Here is a 21,410-nt window from a genome sequence, read left to right on the forward strand (position 1 = left end):
TTCTCTTAACTCTTAAGAATGTTTCCATTCACCAGGGGAGGTCACCAGGCTAGAAGTTTAACGACGAGTACAGAAAACATTGAAGAGAATGAACCAGAGGAAATCTCACAGCATCCAGACAGCGACAGAACTACGGATAATAATATTGATACCAGCGATAAATTTCATGATAATCGTCATGGTGATGGAGAAAGCAGCTGCAGTCTACCACTGTCTCCGTCATGCCCATCCAACAACAATGGGATTGCTGGTATGTCTTTGATTCGTTCGTATGCAGTTCCATTAGCCATAGCTTAACCTGAATCTATGTAGCATTCTACTCACCATATACCACTTTATGCAAATGTCTCGCACAAAATAAAATAGTTCATGTTAATATTGGCCAGTTTAAATAATTGCCTGTATGGACAGCAGTTTCATTAAACCAATCATATGGGCAAAATCTGACTGCAATGTGATATTACTAGCATTGTAGCTATACATTTGTGAGGTGAAACACTACATAGATTCTAAGCAGATGTCTACAGCAACCCTAATAGCAGCCTGTCATCTCTACATACATGTAGTTATATCAATGTTTACGTTTATACCATTGTGTTGTTTTCCTTGTTTTTTTGTGTGTGCAGACTTCACGACTGATGATAATTTGAACTATGAATCCGACTCGTCCATTACGCAAGCTGCCACGTTGACGTTATCTCTTACAAAGACTCTTCACAGTAGATGCCTTGAAAACAGTGTATCCTCTGACGAGGATGAAGAGGCTAGGAAAGAAACATCAGCAGGTCAGAGAAGTCAACATGGAAAGGCGGAAAATAACCAAGAAAACAGGAATGAGGTACAAAACATTTAGATATGTTGCCAGACTTGTTTGTTTAATTCCTTTTTAATTTTATTTTATTAGGTCGTAAGAAATAACAAATTTTCGAAATTCTTACGTACACAAATGTATGACTCAATTTGAAATCATGATGACATGGAAATTGATTTTTTGTTGTTTTAAAAGTTTGTCAATTAAAAAAATATTACCAATGTTCACTGGATAATGATACATGTATATGGTTGCCATGACAATGGATTACAAACTTAGGAATACTTAATTGTATTCATATGTTGATGATTGTTATAACAGTATTATGACACCAAATAATGTTATATTTATCTCTAATCACAGGGTTCTGGGGCATCTCGAAATAGTTCATTTGGTGCTCATGATGGTAGGGTGTCCTCTCCAGCTAAGCAGCTATTGGCTGAGAGTAAAAGACATGAGACTGCACAAGAAATATTGGAAACAGAGAAGAAATATGTTGCCTGTCTTGCTATTCTTCAACAGCACTTTGCTCTGCCATTGAGACAGTCTAGTTTACTGCCTCCTAGAGATGTAAAGTAAGGATTACTTTGTTTTTATGATTGTTCGTACAATTGCCCGAAAGTGTCACAAGTGTTTTATATTTGTGCATAGACTAAATAAACTAAAAACAAACAAAAAACACAAGTGATAAGAAATAGATGTTTACATAACTGAATATTTATTTCACATTTTATGTACCCAATTCATGGAAATATTAGAAATTTCAAACTTTGTTGAATTCTTTTTTTTCCACTTTTTACAGTGCTATCTTTCCTGCCTATCTCAATGTATTCCACCAAAGACATACAGCGCTGTTGAAGCAATTGGAGGAAAGAATTTACAAGAAGAAGTGGGAGGGCATGCTGGGAGATTTGTTTGCTCGTTTAATTGATCCTTGTAATGTGAGTGACTGTTCAGTAAATCTATAACACCACCACGTGCATAACTTGCGTATTACCACAGTGTGATGTAAGACAGGGCAGATCAAAAACCTAAATCACCACAGTGTTACATCACATACTGCTGAACTTATTTCATTGTACATGCTGCCTGAATGTTTTAGGATTATATACGGTCCGATAAATACAGATTCTAGTAACAATAGTTCATTTTGGCAAACTCACATGTGTATTTTTGGAATTATTATTCAAAATATAGGTTGAAATTGAAAAAAATGTCATGGGATTATTCATAATTAGCACATGTCATTTTTTCTGTATTTTTGGAATTATTATTCAAAATTATAGGTTGAAATTGTTAAAAAATCATAACGAATTTGAGCAAATATCATGAATGAGTAAAATTGCCATACAGCGTGCACATGTGAACTAGAACACGGTGGCGACAACAATATTAGCATATGAGGCACCCCAAATGATATATTTGTATTTGATGGTATTTCAGCAATAGTTCCACTGTCAACACTCCACCTGCAGCTCAGATTGATACAAAATTCTGGCAGTAATTACTCATGTTTGCTGACGTCGACTTAAGAGAAAATATCATGGGTTTATAAATAATTACCACATGTCACTGAGCACAGTTTCTAAGAATAAGATTGATAAAAAGAAACTAATACAAAAAAAAAACAATAAATGAACTTTTTCTATGAGAATTCAAACCATTTTTCTATAACCGAACAAAACAAAATTGTTGAGTGATTGAAAAAGATTTCATCTAACTCTGGTTTAATACATTGCATGCAAGATATAACGTTGTTTTTAAATTTTATTTTCCAAATCTAAACAATAATTAAAAAAAACAAAACATAGAGATGAGCTATATATTTTATAGCATTCAATGGCTCTTTGGTTTGGTACTTTGTATGGGGAACCATTGATGTGAATAGACACTAGGGTCTCTACAATCATTGATGCGTAATCTGATATAAAATTCCCATCATCTTCAAGGCTCATTAAATGGTAGAAATCTGATATATTCATGCATAGTAGTTATAAATATGAACAGTGGATTGTAGCCTGACTTTTGGTTGAATGTGATGATTTTCTTCTACTGCCCTCACCCTGTTTTCTCCCAAGTTCCTGCAAACTGATAAACAATTTCTTATATTCTTCATACTGTGAAATTGGGTTTAATTTCACCAAATTTGAGATTCTGTAAAATTCACTAGGTTTTAATTTAAATTGATATTTTCTGAAGTAATCAATACATTCTGAAATAAAACTGGGTGCAATTTAAGCATATATTGTTTTCAGTGAAATAATCTTGGCAGTGGAATATTAAATTCTAAGTGTATACATGTATATGAAACTTATAGATATCTGGATCAAGTAGGATTCTGATACGGCTATACTGCCGATATGTTATGATGTATGTTACATACAACACCACCAGACGTTCTCGCCCAAATTATTCTGTACTTTTTGATTCCCGTGTGCGAAGCACAAAAGGGAGTCTTTGCAGTTACCCTGTCTGTATGTCTGTATGTATGTATGTATGTATGTATGTATGTATGTCACTTTTTTTGTTCCACCGTTATCTCAAGAACCACTAATCAAATTTTGGTGAAACTTGGTACATAGATGCTCTGGGATAATGCACAGAGTTGATTAGGTTTTGGTAAAAATCTATGAATATTAATTACCTAATTTGCATGATACTTAGCTGATTTTTAGCTGTTCCGAGACTGTTCCACTGATATCTAAAGAACCACTCATTGGATTTTGATGAAATGTGGCACATGGATGCTCTGAACTAGTGCGCAGATTTGATTAGTTTTGGGTAAAAATCTATGAATATTAATTACCTAATTTGCATGATAATTAGGTGATTTTAAGCTGTTCTATGACTTTTCCACTGATTTTTGAAGAACCACTCATTGGATTTCAATGAAACTTGGCACATGGATGCTCTGAACTAATGCACAGATTTGATTAGTTTTTGGTAAAAATCTGTTAATATTATTAATTACCTAATTTACATAATGATTAATCAATTTTCAGCTTTTCCACTGATATCTCAAGTACTAATCATAACATTTCAATAAAAATTGGTACATAGGTGTCCTATGACACTGCACAGACCTGATGGTTTTTAGGGTAATATCAGTACATATTAATTACCTAATTTGCACAATTAATTAACTTTAGCTTTTGATATTTCGAGTAGTAATGATCACGTTTCAATGAAACTTGGTACATAGTTACTTGAGGACTGTGCAGAGACCTAATTAGTTTTTTTGGTAAATATTTGTGCATATTAATCACCTTATTAGCATAATTAGTTAATTTTCAGCTTTTCACCTGATATCTCAAGTACTAATCATCACATTTCAATGAGACTTGCGACATAGATATTCTAGGACTATGCAGAGACCTGATTAATTTTGAGATAAAAAATTGTGCCTATTAATTACCTAATTTGCATAATTAGTTAATTTTTTGCTGTTCTATGGCTGTTGCACTGATGTCTAAAAACCACTCATTGGATTTCAATGAAACTTTTAAATAGTACCCATCACGTTTCAATGAACCTAAGACTATGCACCATATTAGTTTTTGGTAAATATTTATGCTTCTTAATCACCTAATTAACATAATTAATTAATACTAATATCTCAAGTATTGATCATCACATTTGAATAAAACTTGGTACATAAATGCTCTAGGACAATAGACAGCCTGATTAATTTTGGGTTAAAATCTGTTCATATTAATTCTCTAATTAGCATAATAATTAATATTTTTTTGGTTCTAATCACATTCCAATGAAACTTGGTACATTGTGCAGACCTTATTAGTTTTACACCTAAATCTGTTCATATTAGTTACCTTATTTGCATAATTAGTTTTCAGCTATTCCATCAATATCTCAAGTATAAGTAATTTTGAATTAATTTTTAATGTGTCTCGAAAACTCTCAGCACACGGGAGTTCTTTCTAAGCTTTCTTTGATTTCTTATTTTTTTTGAATATTTCTGAAAGTTAACCCTAATTTTAGAGCCAACTGACAAAACTTGAGTCAATTTTTAGTTTTTACTCAAAAAATCTAGTTATTTTTGTCCAAATCTGAAGGAAAGTGCAGAATATAAACACGCATATTTTGTGAATGTGTTTTGTAAACAGGGAACTGGTGGTGTAAAGGTTAAAGGTTAAACATTGACAAATGAACTGCTACATTCTTCTTATATATATTTTCTGAAAGAATTCATTTAGGGACGACGTCAAAAGATCGATGTCGGATAAAAAACTTAATTCCTTTAATTTTTTTCCAAACCCCCCCTACCCCCCACTGAAACTTAATTGATAAATATTGGTCATGGCGTCAGACTACATTCACCATTAAATACAAATTGATAATCGAACAGTAGTATTGCATAGCAGTTGGTTGTCGGGTGGGTGTAAAAAGACTTTACAAATGCACCTCATTTGACGCACAAATTTACACTCGAACCAAACCATTTTTCTGTTTTTTTTCCCTTTTCGGTTATTTCTGTCCATGATTGGATAGAAAAAAACGAACTACAAATACTCCAAGATTGTTTTGACTTCATTAAAAAATAAAATCGTTTTTGTAGGATGGAAACTTTTTGAGGTCAAACCCACCCCCCCACCCCCAAACTAAAGGAAATAAGTTTTTTATCCGACATCGATCTTTTGACGTCGTCCCTTACCCAGTATTTATATTGATATTGCTTCTATCTTGCCTGCTAACAGAAGGATCTACTGCAGTGTTATAGCGACTATGTCACTGACTTCCCACATTCCATTGAGATGATTAACCAGTGGAGCAAACAGTCACATAAATTCAGAAAGTTTCTGAAGGTGAGTGAATTTTGTTTTTGTAATGGATGAGTCTAGGTAGGTTGTGGGTTGCTGGGTGTAGCATGAGTGAGCAAGTACTATGTGACTCAATGTGTTAGTGGGTGGGTCTAGGTAGGTTGTGGGTTGCTGGGTGGGTGGTGCATGAGTGAGTAATTAAGTCCTGTGTGACTCAATGTGTTAGTGGGTGGGTCTAGGTAGGTTGTGGGTTACTGGGTGGTGCGTGAGTGAGCAAGTACTATGTGACTCAATGTGTTAGTGGGTGGGTCTAGGTAGGTTGTGGGTTACTGGGTGGTGCGTGAGTGAGCAAGTACTATGTGACTCAATGTGTTAGTGGGTGGGTCTAGGTAGGTTGTGGGTTACTGGGTGGTGCGTGAGTGAGCAAGTACTATGTGACTCAATGTGTTAGTGGGTGGGTCTAGGTAGGTTGTGGGTTACTGGGTGGTGCGTGAGTGAGCAAGTACTATGTGACTCAATGTGTTAGTGGGTGGGTCTAGGTAGGTTGTGGGTTACTGGGTGGTGCGTGAGTGAGTAAGTCCTATGTGACTCAATGTGTTAGTGGTTGGGTTTAGGTAGGTTGTGGGTTACTGGGTGGTGCGTGAGTGAGTAAGTCCTATGTGACTCAATGTGTTAGTAGTTGGGTTTAGGTAGGTTGTGGGTTACTGGGTGGTGCGTGAGTGAGCAAGTCCTATGTGACTCAATGTGTTAGTGGGTGGGTCTAGGTAGGTTGTGGGTTACTGGGTGGTGCGTGAGTGAGCCAGTACTATGTGACTCAATGTGTTAGTGGGTGATGAGTGAGCAAGTATTATGTCATTCAGTAAGGCATTAGTGTAATATAAGGGTACATAACAGTCCTGTTATAGAACCGCCATTTTTAATTACATAAATCATGAGTGCAATAATACATTTTTAGGGTAGAAATTAGGGTTGGGGTTGGAGGTAGGTTAGGGGTCTGTATTTTGGTTGAGTTTCATCAAGGTTTTGGATTTGAAACATTGTATTATTTTCCAGCACAGTTTTCCACACGTAAGCTCCGCACCACTCATCTACACCAAGGCCCTCAATGCATTAATGTTACTAGGTGGTTCATGAGGGAGCAAGCTCTAGTACATTTTAGTGGTTAGGCTGTGATTGCATGGCGGTAGTTTCTTGTAAATCCATGTATAAAGGGGAATGTTGAAGAGATTAAAAAATATTTCACGGGTGTATGGTGACAATATTGACAGTAATTATATTTTGTTCATCAGAAACAGTTATCAGAGTTGAACTGCAGCAATGTTGGCTTGGCAACCTACTTACTGGCACCATTGCAAAGGATTCCAAAATATGTCTTACTACTTAAGGTAAGATAGAGTTTCTTACACATACTCTTTCAGCATGCAATTAATTTTTTTGTGTTCAAACAAAGATATAATGTTTTTTAACTTGGTGTATCAAGTTTTATTGAAAACATAAATGTAGCCTTGGATCCACGGCATTGTCAGAGTGAACTGCCTGCTCAACACCACCATAAATCCTGCAAAATGAGGCAAATCAAACTGGTTCAAACTGGTTTGGATCAAACTGATGAGCCAAATACAAACTAGTAACTGCCAGAACCTTGATTTATCTGTAAACATCACAAATAATTGTTGTGTCCGAGGAATCGCAGTTCGGTTGCTGTTATACGCATTGTGCATTCCTTATATTGTGTTTCAGGCGTCCACGCTGTTTTACTATACATTGTAGCAGGATCCATGACGTCGTTGATCAAACATGTCAGATAGGATATTTATATTGATGTCATCATGATGCAGTACAATCCTTCATCTGTTTTTCATCTAATCGTTTGTTTGTTTGTTGTTTGTTTACAGCAATTATTGAAATACACAACTGAAGACAATCCAGATTATTACTATATGCAAACTGCTGTACAAGGACTCAATGAGTTTATAAACAATATGAACACAGCCATACAAGAAGCATTTAAAGTACTTAATAGCTCAACACAAAGTCCACCAAAGAAGTACGTACGTCATATTCAGTCAATAAAACAATCCTTTGTTTTAATTTTTGTGAAGAATCAATTTGTGAAAATCTCTTCTACATGTTGTTCACAATGTATATACCGGTAAGAAATGACCAGTTCCCAATGTGGTCATGTGATCTGAAATATGGTTAAAACTGATCATTTATGTAAAAAGAAACATTTTAATTTCATTTGAATGTTACTGTATCTCCATTGATAACAAACTAATCAGAATATCATGTGGTCTTTTTCTTCTCTCTCGCTTCTTTGATTTCTTCATCAAAGAATATCTTCGTAAGCACACACCCATTTATACTTTAATTTTATACTCGAGGAACTCAATATTTCTTGCTCAATAGATTTTTATCCATTCTGTCATTTAAAGCGCGGTGGTCGAATTTCATGTAAATAAACAATTTATTATACACGTGCTATGAGTCCCATATCGAACAGGACGCGGCGTGACGACTGCCGCCCTTTAATGTGTTCTTGTTCCTAATTGTGAACTGAACATATTTGTTCATGCTGATATTATTTACCTCAGTTGATCATGATTTGTTTTCTATTTACATCACAATATTATTTGTTTTTGTTTTTTTCTTTCTTTTTGTTTCATTATATTCCCTTCCCTAGAATTGAAAGTTCTGGTTCACATGAGTTTTCCAGTAATAGTAGCATCGATTTGCATAAATTAAGCCATAGTAGCACTGCTCTATCTACATCCTCGCACAAAGACAGCGGAATACATTCCACCGTGCTTTCTATAGATGATCTTGAGGTTGATCTTGAACTTTTACCCGATGATGACAGGTAAACCCATATTCCGTAGGAAGCTCCAGGGAAGATATATATATTACCATTATGTTAATAATCCCTGATGTCTTATTATTATTTTATTCACACTAAACTATATTGAAAATATAAACATTGTCGCAACCATTACAAGATACAAATTGTAGAACATTTCAAAACTCGTAAAATTCACTAGTTTTCTCTGGGAAAGCAGTATTTCTAGAAATTGTTTACATCGATTTTCACATGCTATTCTGGGTGCTTCCACATTTCAGTAAATTTCATCATGAATTTTGCATAAATTTACTACCTTTATCAGATCCAAGTCTGAAGGTTTTCTGTTCATAGTCAAAAACAGGGACTCGTAGTTTTAACTCCATGTGTCAGTACGTACATTCAAACTTCACACACACACACATCATATACATCATACATATGTGTATGGTACATGCCTTTATTTCAAGATCCAAGTCAAGATGGCCGAATGGTGGCCCTTTTAGTGTTAACATTTCATCAAAATCATTTTTTTTTATCCCAGATGGGATTTAAAATGACTGACTACCAGTAGTAGCTATTTATTTGTATTGATTACTGTTTCAGGGCCTTATCACTGACATGATTTGACCAATCTTATTTAACACAAATAAACTTGCTCCAGTTTTTATCATGTCTGTCATGTGATTGTCATAATACATAAAAATTGATGCCTTACATTTCACCCGCATGAACTGTAACACCACTTTACAGATGTAAACTACTGTCATACTAACCACACCAACTTCAATTGACAATTGGTCATTGCTTTCTTCTGCAATTGAAATTATTTCCTAGTCCACAATGACTTTGTAATATAAATGTACCCGTCCACATTTACCTCTAGTAGGTGCATACCTCTAACGTTTGCTTGAGTATGTACCCTGTCAAAAAGGGAACATTGAACAACTTCAAGATTAAATTTAGTCTTATATAATATTTGCCAATTATTTTCACCTGATAATAACTGCCATTAATGTCAACTTGTGTGATATGCGATGAAGTCACACAAATTGATAGAGGATTCCCTAAATTTCTTGAGACACTTAACCAGAAATAGTTCCAGTAATGCGAATGATTGAGTCAAACGAACTGATTAGCGTTCATGTCTAGCTCATTTGCTAGTGTTCTTGCATATTCAAAACGCATTTATTAATTTTTTTTTGCCTTTTTAATACGTTACTTGTTTTTATTTACACAATCAACCTTCTTTGATGACACTGGTTAGAAATACATTGACACAAGCATGGGACTCGCACGAAGTGGGATTTTTGACTCCTGTGTGCACAAAAAGGGAGTCTTTGCAGTTAGTGTGTCTGTCTGTGTGTCTGTCTGTGTGTGTGTCTGTTCCACTGATATCTCAAGAACCATACATTGATTTTTTATGAAACTTGGTGCATAGATGCTCTGGGCCAATGCGCAGATTTGATTAGGTTTTGGTAAAAATCCATGCATATTCATTACCTAATTTGCATGATAATTAGCTGATTTTTGGTTCCACTGATATCTAAAGAACCACTCATTGGATTATGATGAAACTTGGCACACAGATGCTCCAAACTAATGCACAGATTTGATTAGTTTTGGGTAAAAATCTGCAATATTAATTACCTAATTTGCATAATGATTAATCAATTTTTGGCTTTTCCACTGATATCTCAAGTACTAATCATCACATTTCAATAAAGCTTGGTACATAGATGTCATAGGACACTGCACAAACCTGGTAGTTTTTAGGGTAATATCAGTACATATTAATTACCTAATTTGCATAATTAATTAATTTTCAGCTTTTCATATTTCAAGTAGTAATCATCACATTTCGATGAAACTTGGTACATAGATATCATAGGACACTGCACAGACCTGATAGTTTTTAGGGTAATATCAGTAGATATTAATTACCTAATTTGCATAATAATTTTATTTCAGCTCTTGATATTTCAAGTAGTAATCATCACATTTCAATGAAACTTGGTACATAGACATCATAGGACACTGCACAGACCTGATAGTTTTTAGGGTAATATGAGTACATATTAATTAACTAATTTGCATAATTAATTAATTTTCAGCTTTTGATATTTCAAGTAGAAATCATCACATTTCAATGACACTTGGTACTTAAGATTTTAACGAAACTTTTAAAGAGACCCAATTAGTTTTTGGTAAATATTTATGCTTATTAATCACCTAATTAACATAATTAATTAACATTGATATCTCAATTACTGATCATCACATTTGAATAAAATGTGGTACATAAATGCTCTAGGACAATAGACAGGCCTGATTAATTTTGGGTTAAAATTTTTTCATATTAATTCTCTAGTTAGCATAATAATTCATAATTTTTTTGTTCTGTTCTGTTCATATTAGTTACCTGATTTACATAATTAGTTTTCAGCTTTTCCATCAATATCTCAAGTACAAGTAATTTTGAATTAATTTTTAATGTGTCTTCAATACTCTCAGCACACAGGAGTTCTTTCTAAGCTTTCTTTGATTATCACATATCATCGCACATCGATATCTCAGTTGTAGAACCTCATCTTATCAATCATTACCTGTAATATCATATTGCTTAACCTTTCAAAAATCAAAGTAATCACTCAACTTTTTGCAGATCGTCACTGGACAAGTTAAGAAGACCTAAGTTATATCGAAAATCAGTAACAGATTTATCCCGGAACTCTGAAGGCAAATATACAAATAGTTCAGAAGATGGAAATGACAGTTTAACTTTATCTTATCGCTTGAATTCAACGACACCCGAACCGCCAGTTTCAAGGCGCCGACGGAAAGACAAGACGCATGCCAAAGCTCGTCCAAAAGAAGAAAGCCATTTGTACAAAGGTAGGCCGAGTCGATCAGCAACAGATACACAACTGAATATCCATAGCTCAGGCGTTGAGTCTACCATACCTCAATCTCAAAGTATGTATTATTCACTGCCAAACCGAGACTTGAGTGCTTACAATACGTACATATCACAGTTGCCGAATTATCACGAACAACAGTTAGGTAGCACCTATGTAAGTGCTTATGATGGAGGTGGTCGGTACACCCCATCGCTGTTAGTCGATCCTAATACTGGGTATCAGTATATTGACGCTAACGCGCAGTATATGACTAATAATTTAACAGCGGAACCTCATATGAATATTCCTTACAATCATTTCGGGGGCGGAGATCCTGTGCACGAAGCCAGGACAGAAATGAAACCTTCTACAACTCCAAGAAAAATTGTAACTAAAAAACCAAGCTTTGGTATATATGGCAACAATGACCCAGTGAATCATGCACGTTATGAGCCGACAAGGGCGGGACAGATGCCGTCAAGAGTGGAACAATTCACGCAGAGAAAAAAACAGGAACAGTTGGAGCTCCAACAGCTTGAGTTGTCGCGACATGGGTCAAGTCCAATTCTGGATGCTGCCGCTTTGGAGAGACAAAGACTTTGTAGAACTCCTATACCGATGGGAAGTACTTCATCATTGAACTACGATCCAGCGCTGCTTCAGCGTTCCTCAACTCCTCTTGATGGTTTCATCAAACCGCAAGTCATCACGAGTGTGTGGGAAGATGATGTAGAAAATACCAAAAAAAATAAAAGCAGGATACAGCGATCAAAGCAGAAGAATTATGAAGTTGGAGAGAAGTCTGCCAAGAAACCATCACTTAAGAACTCGCTTAGAACAATGTTCTTTAAAAAGAAGTAAGTTTCAAATTTTATCATTCAAATTATATTTTATGCACAACTCATCATGTACCATATTTCGTCTATTACCAGGTAGTTTGATCACATGATTTTTGCTAAAACAATAATTTGTTTTTTCCTTCCTGAAACAAATAACTACAAACTCTGTCACTCCATCTTGATGTTTCTTAGTATTCATGAGAACTAAAACTAGTTACACCTTTGAGAATTTCTGTGTTTTGTTCAACATTTAGCACTCTCTGTTTGACATTTTATACCTCTACTAACATCTTTGAAATCCTATGAAATATAATTTATTTTTTCTTCTAACAATTCAGCCTTCTTCACAAATACCGGTAATCATTTTTCCATGGTGCAATTAAAAGAAGAATTAAGATCATTGGATTTTAACTGCCATGAGAATTAAACTAACGGTAGTGTTGCTGCCTTCACAACAACCAAACAATGGGTTAAAAAATGTTTCAGAGAATCTGTTAGTGTTAGAATATAATTTCTGTTATGTTTATGTGTGAGTAATTTCCCCATACATGGATATAATGTTTGTTATACAATAGTTAAAGTTAGTAAAACAAATTTGATGCAAAATAAAACAAACATATGTTTTGTTATTGAAAATGATCCACCAGAATAAAAAAAAAATTGGGTTATAAAAAAAAAACTTTTGGAAATAATTTAAACAGTTAATTTTTTTTTATTAAATTGTATAGCACAAATAATTCTGTAAATATTTAACTCACACGAACATTGACATGTTTTTCAAAACAAAATATTTTTGTATAAGTCGTGAGTTCAGGGTATTGTAATATAGAGCTATGCTACACTTGTCAGTGTACCAGTGTACTATTCTTGAGTCGGAGCTACATCACAGAACATTCTACATTAATTGATTGGACATGCACCACTGTACAATGCATCTTTCTGGGTTATGCATAAGCTACTGTGTAACGCCGGTCGAGGAGCTGGTGAAAGTCAGCTAAAGTCTCCGGTAATCTTGAGCAACAATATTTATATATGTTCCACATGTTCATACAGTGGATATGCTGTCACACTTTACCCACAATCCTTTTCTGTAGAATCAACATGGTGGACTACATAATATTGATGAAAAGTTGAATACTGTAACTGTAGAATACTTTATTTTCGCTTGGAATTTATTTTCGTTATTTTCGCTGAATGGATGATTCCGTGAAAATAAAAATCCAGCGAATATACTTTTTTTCCTATATTTCACATTAAATTCATCAAAAATCAGTGAAAATAAGTTCCATACAAAACGCACAAAAAGCCTTTTCAGCGAAAATTAATTCCAGCGAAAATAAAGTATTCCACAGTATCTAGAGAATGAAAAGTGATATGAAAAAACTGTAAATTGCATTCTCCTACATTTGTGTAGGTCTTTCTTTAGCGAGCATTATTTTGTTTGGCTTGACTTCCCCTTTAAACTTTACTCTTAAATCTTCATCCATAACCAATACAATACTGCCACTCTGCATGTGGTTACACTGTATCAATATGTCTAACACATTCATCTACATGTATATCATACATATGTTTATTTGTTTGTTTGTTTGTTTACTTCTAACTGATTTTAACTTTTAATTTTTCAAGTGTGCCTACGAATGCCACTGATATGTAAGTAATAGTCATCAGTTTGAATACATCATTATTATTTCATTTGCATGAAATGATGGTTCTAATTGTTTTAATCACTTACGCTTTTACATGGGGCTAATTATTGCATGGTTTGTCTTTCTGCTATTTATATTTGGTAATGGACTGATTCATTCACAGCCAAGTTAAACACTCACACACCACATCTTTTTGCAGTGATTGCTATGACCACACATTTTTGGTATGGGTCCCATGCAACATTTACATTTATAGATATAAAGTTCATTTTTTAACCAAAGTACAATTCTCTGTTATTTCATAAAATCATTCTTCCATAAAAACTATAATTTGAGAAAATGTAACTTTTGTTAATAATTTTGTCACATAGTCTTTATGTCAAAATAAAAACGTATCACTCTTTTTCGTGAAAATCAGGAGAAAACTGACCCACAATTATTTCAAAATATATACAACTTCTTTAAATAAAATTATTTAAATAGAAATACAAAATCCAGGATCAGTTTTTCTCCAATACACAAAACTAAAATTTGCATGGTGCAGCAACCACATCTCAGTAATGACATGTAGACATGTACTCTCTAAAACCAACTACTCCTCAGTTAACATGGCTGTCATTTATAGAAAAATTAATGTCTTGTTTAAACAGTGGTCATTAGCATGTTTGTATCGGTATGCTCCTAAATCAAGGATTCTAGATTGAACCAAAATCCTCATCTAAAGTTGCATGTATGTGGCCTATTGTCTGTATCACCCGTCCTCCCATCCATGGTGTTTTTATTTCTTTATGTTTGACATATTAATATTGTATTAATCTGCGCTAATAATAAATTCACATAATTTAAGTTTTCTCTATAGCTCTAGTGCAGTGGTTGGCTGATAATCTAATGAGTAAATGCATTCTTGTGCTTTGTTAATTTGTTTTGTTTCATTGTAACTTCTGAGTGTGCTTTTGGAAATATTAAAAGTAGTAACAAGCAGTTGATTGCATTGCATTACACTGGTTCCTATAATCTCCTCCTTAGGTAGTATTGCATGCACAACTTAATCATTACAAAACAATGAGAAGTAGTGAACATAGATTTAAAGCACCATACAATCAGTGTTTGAAAGTACTTCCCTCTCGACAGGTAAAAAATAAAACTGGTGACATTTTTTCATGGTCTCTTTCAATACAAATTTACAATGCAATTTTACTGAGTATAGTGATGCCATTCTCTTCTAATGGCTGATGCAAGATCAAGAAACAAAGAACACAACAATTTTTGGAAAATAGGAAATTATGTATTTCTGCAGAATGTTGAAATTGTGGTGTTTACGTGAATGGAACTATTTTAAAATAATCTGTAATACAGGGCTGGTAACTTTTTGGCAGGGCTGGTAACTGTTTGGCAGGGCTGGTAACTATTTGGCAGGGCTGGTAACTGTTTGGCAAGGCTGGTAACTGTTTGGCAAGGCTGGTAACTGTTTGGCAGGGCTGGTAACTGTTTGGCAGGGCTGGTAACTGTTTGGCAAGGCTGGTAACTGTTTGGCAGGGCTGGTAACTGTTTGGCAAGGCTGGTAACTGTTTGGCAGGGCTGGTAACTGTTTGGCAAGGCTGGTAACTGCTTGGCAAGGCTGGTAACTGTTTTGCAGGGCTGGTAACTGTTTGGCAGGGCTGGTAACTGTTTGGCAAGGCTGGTAACTGTTTGGCAGGGCTGGTAACTGTTTGGCAAGGCTGGTAACTGTTTGGCAAGGCTGGTAACTGTTTGGCAAGGCTGGTAACTGTTTGGCAAGGCTGGTAACTGTTTGGCAAGGCTGGTAACTGTTTGGCAGGGCTGGTAACTGTTTGGCAAGGCTGGTAACTGTTTGGCAAGGCTGGTAACTGTTTGGCAGGGCTGGTAAATGTTTGGCAAGGCTGGTAACTGTTTGGCAAGGCTGGTAACTGTTTTGCAGGGCTGGTAACTGTTTGGCAGGGCTGGTAACTGTTTGGCAAGGCTGGTAACTGTTTGGCAGGGCTGGTAACTGTTTGGCAAGGCTGGTAACTGTTTGGCAAGGCTGGTAACTGTTTGGCAGGGCTGGCAACTGTTTGGCAGGGCTGGCAACTGTTTGGCAGGGCTGGTAACTGTTTGGCAGGGCTGGTAACTGTTTGGCAGGGCTGGTAACTGTTTTACAAGGCTGGTAACTGTTTTGCAAGGCTGGTAACTGTTTGGCAAGGCTGGTAACTATTTGGCAGGGCTGGTAACTGTTTGGCAGGGCTGGTAACTGTTTGGCAGGGCTGGTAACTGTTTGGCAGGGCTGGTAACTGTTTTACAAGGCTGGTAACTGTTTGGCAAGGCTGGTAACTGTTTGGCAGGGCTGGTAACTGTTTGGCAAGGCTGGTAACTGTTTGGCAAGGCTGGTAACTGTTTGGCAAGGCTGGTAACTGTTTGGCAGGGCTGGCAACTGTTTGGCAGGGCTGGTAACTGTTTGGCAAGGCTGGTAACTATTTGGCAGGGCTGGTAACTGTTTGGCAGGGCTGGTAACTGTTTGGCAGGGCTGGTAACTGTTTGGCAGGGCTGGTAACTGTTTGGCAGGCCTGGTAACTGTTTTACAAGGCTGGTAACTGTTTTACAAGGCTGGTAACTGTTTTACAAGACTGGTAACTGTTTGGCAAGGCTGGTAACTGTTTGGCAAGGCTGGTAACTGGCAGGGCTGGTAACTGTTTGGCAAGGCTGGTAACTGTTTGGCAAGGCTGGTAACTGTTTGGCAAGGCTGGTAACTGTTTGGCAGGACTGGTAACTGTTTGGCAAGGCTGGTAACTGTTTGGCAAGGCCGGTAACTGTTTGGCAGGGCTGGTAACTGTTTGGCAAGGCTGGTAACTGGCAGGTCTGGTAACTGTTTGGCAAGGCTGGTAACTGTTTGGCAGGGCTGGTAACTGTTTGGCAAGGCTAGTAACTGTTTGGCAGGGCTGGTAACTGTTTTGCAGGGCTGGTAAAATTGTTCTGGTGTCTGGTACACAATTTTTAATAATTTCAAACACTGATGTCATACTGCAATGAACACTAGAATGAACAGTGTGTTGTGTCATCTTCCGCACCACAGTGTGTCAAGTTAATTTTTTTTTCAACTTTCTTCAAATTATATTACTTATTATTGTATTACTGTGAAATACTTTATTTTAGCTGGAATTAATTTTTGCTGAAAAGACTTTTTGGGTGTTTTGTATGGAATTTATTTTCACTGATTTTTGGTGAGTTGAATGTAAAATATAGGAAAAAAAGGTAAAATAGTGAAAATTAATTCCAAGCAGAAATAAAGTATTTTACAGTATTTAGTTACATTGTAATAATAATAAGTAAATTATCATCCAAAGTGTTTTATATAAAACATATTCAAGTTCAAGATGAGACATGATGTTCCTGCATAAAAAGATGGTTGTTAATGACTGTGTTCATTCTAGTGTCCATGATCATAACAGGCATTGTGCCATTGAATGTGAGTGTTTCTCACATATCCAGTATATATTGGTTTGGAAGGTCATAACATAATGATTATAGGATAATTTGTTCTTTAACCTTCTTTTTCTCACTCTGCTGAAACAAGAAACCTGCTTTATTGTTGCTTCTCATTTTATTTCAGGGGACAGTCAAGTCGTGTGGTTGAATTTGATGAGTCTGCGGTGACAACCAACATCAGTGGACATCACACAGGCAACGGTGATGTAATCAGACAACGGACTTCCACACCGATCCCGATGACCTACAAGGATGAGAATGGTGACCCTTGTAGTGCTGTGTAAATAAATGTGAAATTTACGATATGTACTGATGATAAATAAGGAATAATTTCCCTCAAAAAAGTACTTAATTGTCATCTATGATGTCACTAGTTTATCCATAATTAGGGCTCTTTTAGTGAATTGATTCTTGCAATTGATTCTTGGATAAAATGATTTCATCAGCAACACATTTCCATTCATGATTTTTTAGAAAGACAAATAAAATTACTCGAATATTTGTACTGTTTTATAAGAAAAAAATTGAAAATATAGAAATAGAACTCACTGCCTAGATTTACAGGGTTCACCAAAGAATTGTGACATTTCTTTCTGATATTCTGTTAGTAGTTGTAAAGATTGTATGGGGATGCTTTGTTTGGTTCTTAGTAGAGTGCCCTCAACTTCAACAGATAAATACTACTCAGTTACTCACATTATGGATGTAATACCAGCTTAGCATGTGCCCCAGTTGGGATACTGATTTATTAACCAAATCATGATTTTTAGTGACCATCTGAAATTGTAATAGAAGTGTGGTAGTTAAAGTGGGATTTTATTTGTGAATATAGATTTTTGGTCGGATCAAAATGAGGTAAATTTGTTTTTATAAATATTGCGAATTAATATGATTATCACATTTCATAAGGTCCTCTATCTGTACTTTTTTCTTGTGGAGCTTTAAACTTATTTTACTGTCATTTGTTGCATTTGCATCTTTAATTATGTTACCGTGACATCAAAATTGCAAAGGGTACATCATTATTGGCTTTGAACTCATTCCTGTTGAGCTGGTGAACAAAGTAATGTCACATTTCAAACGCATTTTCCTCATATTAAATCAATTTATCAGTGAGTGATGTTAGTGAGATATTGACACATAACTTGTAAGTTACAAACACTTATTTTTCAAGCCTTGTCGACATCATTACTTTTCCAGGTGTTATATTTTCCGTATACAACCACCTCGCTCTACCCATCTAAATCAGGTACCCTGAGATGAAAGGAAGAAACGGAATCACTGTTGGTTTTAACAAAGACATTTTCTAATGTCTTTGGTTTTAACATGGTTTTAGGACTCCCTCTAGTGTTGAGGAAACCATGAACAGTGCCCTCTACAGGAATTCATGTAATAAAATAGCTTTATAGTGATCTTGTAACTTTAATCTGCACTTTAAAGCGCAGTAGTCGTGGCGCTGCGCATGTGCGAAATATATGGGTCTCATATAAACAAAGATGGCGCCTTTGATTGTTGCGCAGATCAACCAGTACGAACTGAAACGTTCCCGAGCTTTAATTAAGTAATTTTCATCAAAAAGGCATCGAAGGAGTCACCGGAGGTAATCAGTACAAGTCGCGCCAAGGTCAAACCTCATACTTGTGATTTCCATTTCAAGAGCGCATTAGACTGTGGGAAAATCAATGTTTATCAATACCAATGTGGCACATGCGCAGCGCGTCGACTACTGCGCTTTAAGTTAGCAAAACACTGCCTAGTACTGTTTTCATTATTATTGCTCAAGAGTTTTATTTTTTTTTCTTATTCATAGATTTTTTTTATTTTACATAAAAAAAAGAACTAAAGTTAGACATTCGACTTATATTACAATAGACAAAATTATGTGAATCGGTTTCTAGTAAGTATCTTTGAAATCTTTCAAAAGTTATATTTTGGGGGATATACTTTTTATAGTTGTGTACAAATATATTGAATCAAGTAAACAAATTTGTTAGATTCAAAGTGTAATGAAATGTGTAATGTGATTATAATCTGCATCATCTGGTGTATTTGAAACACTGGGGATAGGTCGTTGCTTGGCAACAAGAAATTGTCACCAGTCTCACATTTGTCATGTGACTTACTGTTTACACAATTTTATTTTGTATAAGAGTTGTATAAAATATAACAACTGCATTTGTACTGTTAATTAGTCAACCTTGAATATGTACTTGTGTGGTCATGTGACCTGTTGATGTAGATTCTGATAATTGTATCTTGTGATGATTTCAATAGGCTATATCACACAATAAGGTCTGTTATAATATTTATTAATAAATCATCAATTAAATTGAAAACAATTTTGTGATATACTGAGCTGTATAAGTGTCTGTTGTTTTTACCGTGGTATGAATAGCACTGATACTCCATTAGGCCGAAGATTTGTGTGAATCTTTATTGAAACAAGCTCAAGCTAACAAATGAATATTCATCTGGTCTACGGTAGTATATTTGTAGTTATGGTAACTGATATATATTGTCTTAATAGAGAGTGGTTCTTCACTGAGGGGAGAGCTCATGGTCGCTGGTTTTTAGCCAAGGAGAGAGCTCTGGGCCAAAGTGTTTTTTCACTAAGAGAAGAGCTCTAGGAGTGGTGCTTCCGGGAGGGTCAGCTTTGGGTTACAGAAAGCTGTTCTTTACTTTGGAGTGAGCATTGGGCTACAGAGAACTGTTCATCGTCTAGGGGTGAGCATTGGGCCACAGAGAACTGTTCATCGTCTAGGGGTGAGCATTGGGCCACAGAGAACTGTTCATCGTCTAGGGGTGAGCATTAGGTCACAGAGAACTGTTCATCATCTAGGGGTGAGCATTAGGCCACAGAGAACTGTTCATCGTCTAGGGGTGAGCATTAGGCCACAGAGAACTGTTCATCGTCTAGGGGTAAGCATTAGGCCACAGAGAACTGTTCATCGTCTAGGGGTGAGCATTAGGCCACAGAGAACTGTTCATCGTCTAGGGGTGAGCTTTGGGCCACAGAGAACTGTTCATCGTCTAGGGGTGAGCATTAGGCCACAGAGAACTGTTCATCGTCTAGGGGTGAGCATTAGGCCACAGAGAACTGTTCATCGTCTAGGGGTGAGCATTAGGCCACAGAGAACTGTTCATCGTCTAGGGGTGAGCATTAGGCCACAGAGAACTGTTCATCGTCTAGGGGTGAGCATTAGGCCACAGAGAACTGTTCATCATCTAGGGGTGAGCATTAGGCCACAGAGAACTGTTCATCGTCTAGGGGTGAGCATTGGGCCACAGAGAACTGTTCATCGTCTAGGGGTGAGCATTACCACAGAGAACTGTTCATCGTCTGGGGGTGAACATTGGGCCACAGAGAACTGTTCATCGTCTAGGGGTGAGCTTTGGGCCACGTGGAGCTGTTCTTCCCTAGGGGTTTAGCTCTAGGCTACAGAGAGCATTTTTTCGTGAAGGAGAGAGCTCTGGGCCACTTGTGGCTGTCATATCATATGAAAATAAATTACACATGATTCTCAGAGAACATAAATAATTACATGAACTGCATTTGTGTTTGGTATATTGTTGGTATATTGATTGTATATATCTAATGAAGTGTTCTGAGATAATAGGAACATTACCTTTTCGATATATATTGCACGAGAATGTTATATTCATACGACACAAGATATAGAGGTAGATCTTTTAAATGCATTCTGGTTACGAGGTAGATAAATTATACAGTTATGGTATAATTGTAAAAATGTATTCTTCAGTTATGTACGTGAATGTGGTAGTAAAGTTCTAATTTTTTAATACATCGTTTCTATAAATTGCGCCACCTAGTGACGAAGCGCGTCTATGACGTAAACGTTTTGATCTGTATTCCATCAATGAAGATGAAATGTTTACTTCTGTAGTCCAACACATGTAAGGAGATGTGGAAACTGTGTTTGAATTGTCCGTTTCGTAATATAAATTCGTAATATAAACTGTCTTTTGATTGTCATAACTCTGAAGACAAATCAATCTGGGGAATTTCTCTATGGCTTGTTGAGCTCTTTACTATATACAGGTATCTGAATGTACGGAAGCGTATTAGTTTATTTTTCTCGTTATAACGAGATTTTTATAT

General features: G+C 36.0%; 1 protein-coding gene across 2 annotated transcripts in view; it reads left to right on the plus strand.

Annotated features, from left to right (window-relative positions):
- The window catches only part of LOC102801952 (uncharacterized), a 47,083-nt gene extending 27,454 nt beyond the window's left edge, over positions 1–19,629 (plus strand). The window contains exons 6-16 of one of the 2 annotated variants that reach the window (XM_085492606.1): positions 36–250; positions 627–838; positions 1,175–1,386; positions 1,614–1,752; positions 5,527–5,634; positions 6,879–6,974; positions 7,485–7,636; positions 8,273–8,449; positions 11,091–12,182; positions 13,794–13,817; positions 17,415–19,629. In XM_085492606.1, coding sequence (XP_085348732.1) covers positions 36–250; positions 627–838; positions 1,175–1,386; positions 1,614–1,752; positions 5,527–5,634; positions 6,879–6,974; positions 7,485–7,636; positions 8,273–8,449; positions 11,091–12,182; positions 13,794–13,817; positions 17,415–17,574 — 2,587 coding nt within the window. In that variant the 3' untranslated portion in view covers positions 17,575–19,629. The remainder of the gene's footprint in view (positions 1–35; positions 251–626; positions 839–1,174; positions 1,387–1,613; positions 1,753–5,526; positions 5,635–6,878; positions 6,975–7,484; positions 7,637–8,272; positions 8,450–11,090; positions 12,183–13,793; positions 13,818–17,414) is intronic. The other variant, XM_085492607.1, reaches the window with a different exon arrangement.
- The last annotated feature ends 1,781 nt before the right edge of the window (positions 19,630–21,410 follow it).

This window comes from Saccoglossus kowalevskii, chromosome 2 (assembly GCF_978046115.1).
Source record: "Saccoglossus kowalevskii chromosome 2, keSacKowa6.1, whole genome shotgun sequence".
NCBI classification, from domain to species: Eukaryota; Metazoa; Hemichordata; class Enteropneusta; family Harrimaniidae; genus Saccoglossus; species Saccoglossus kowalevskii.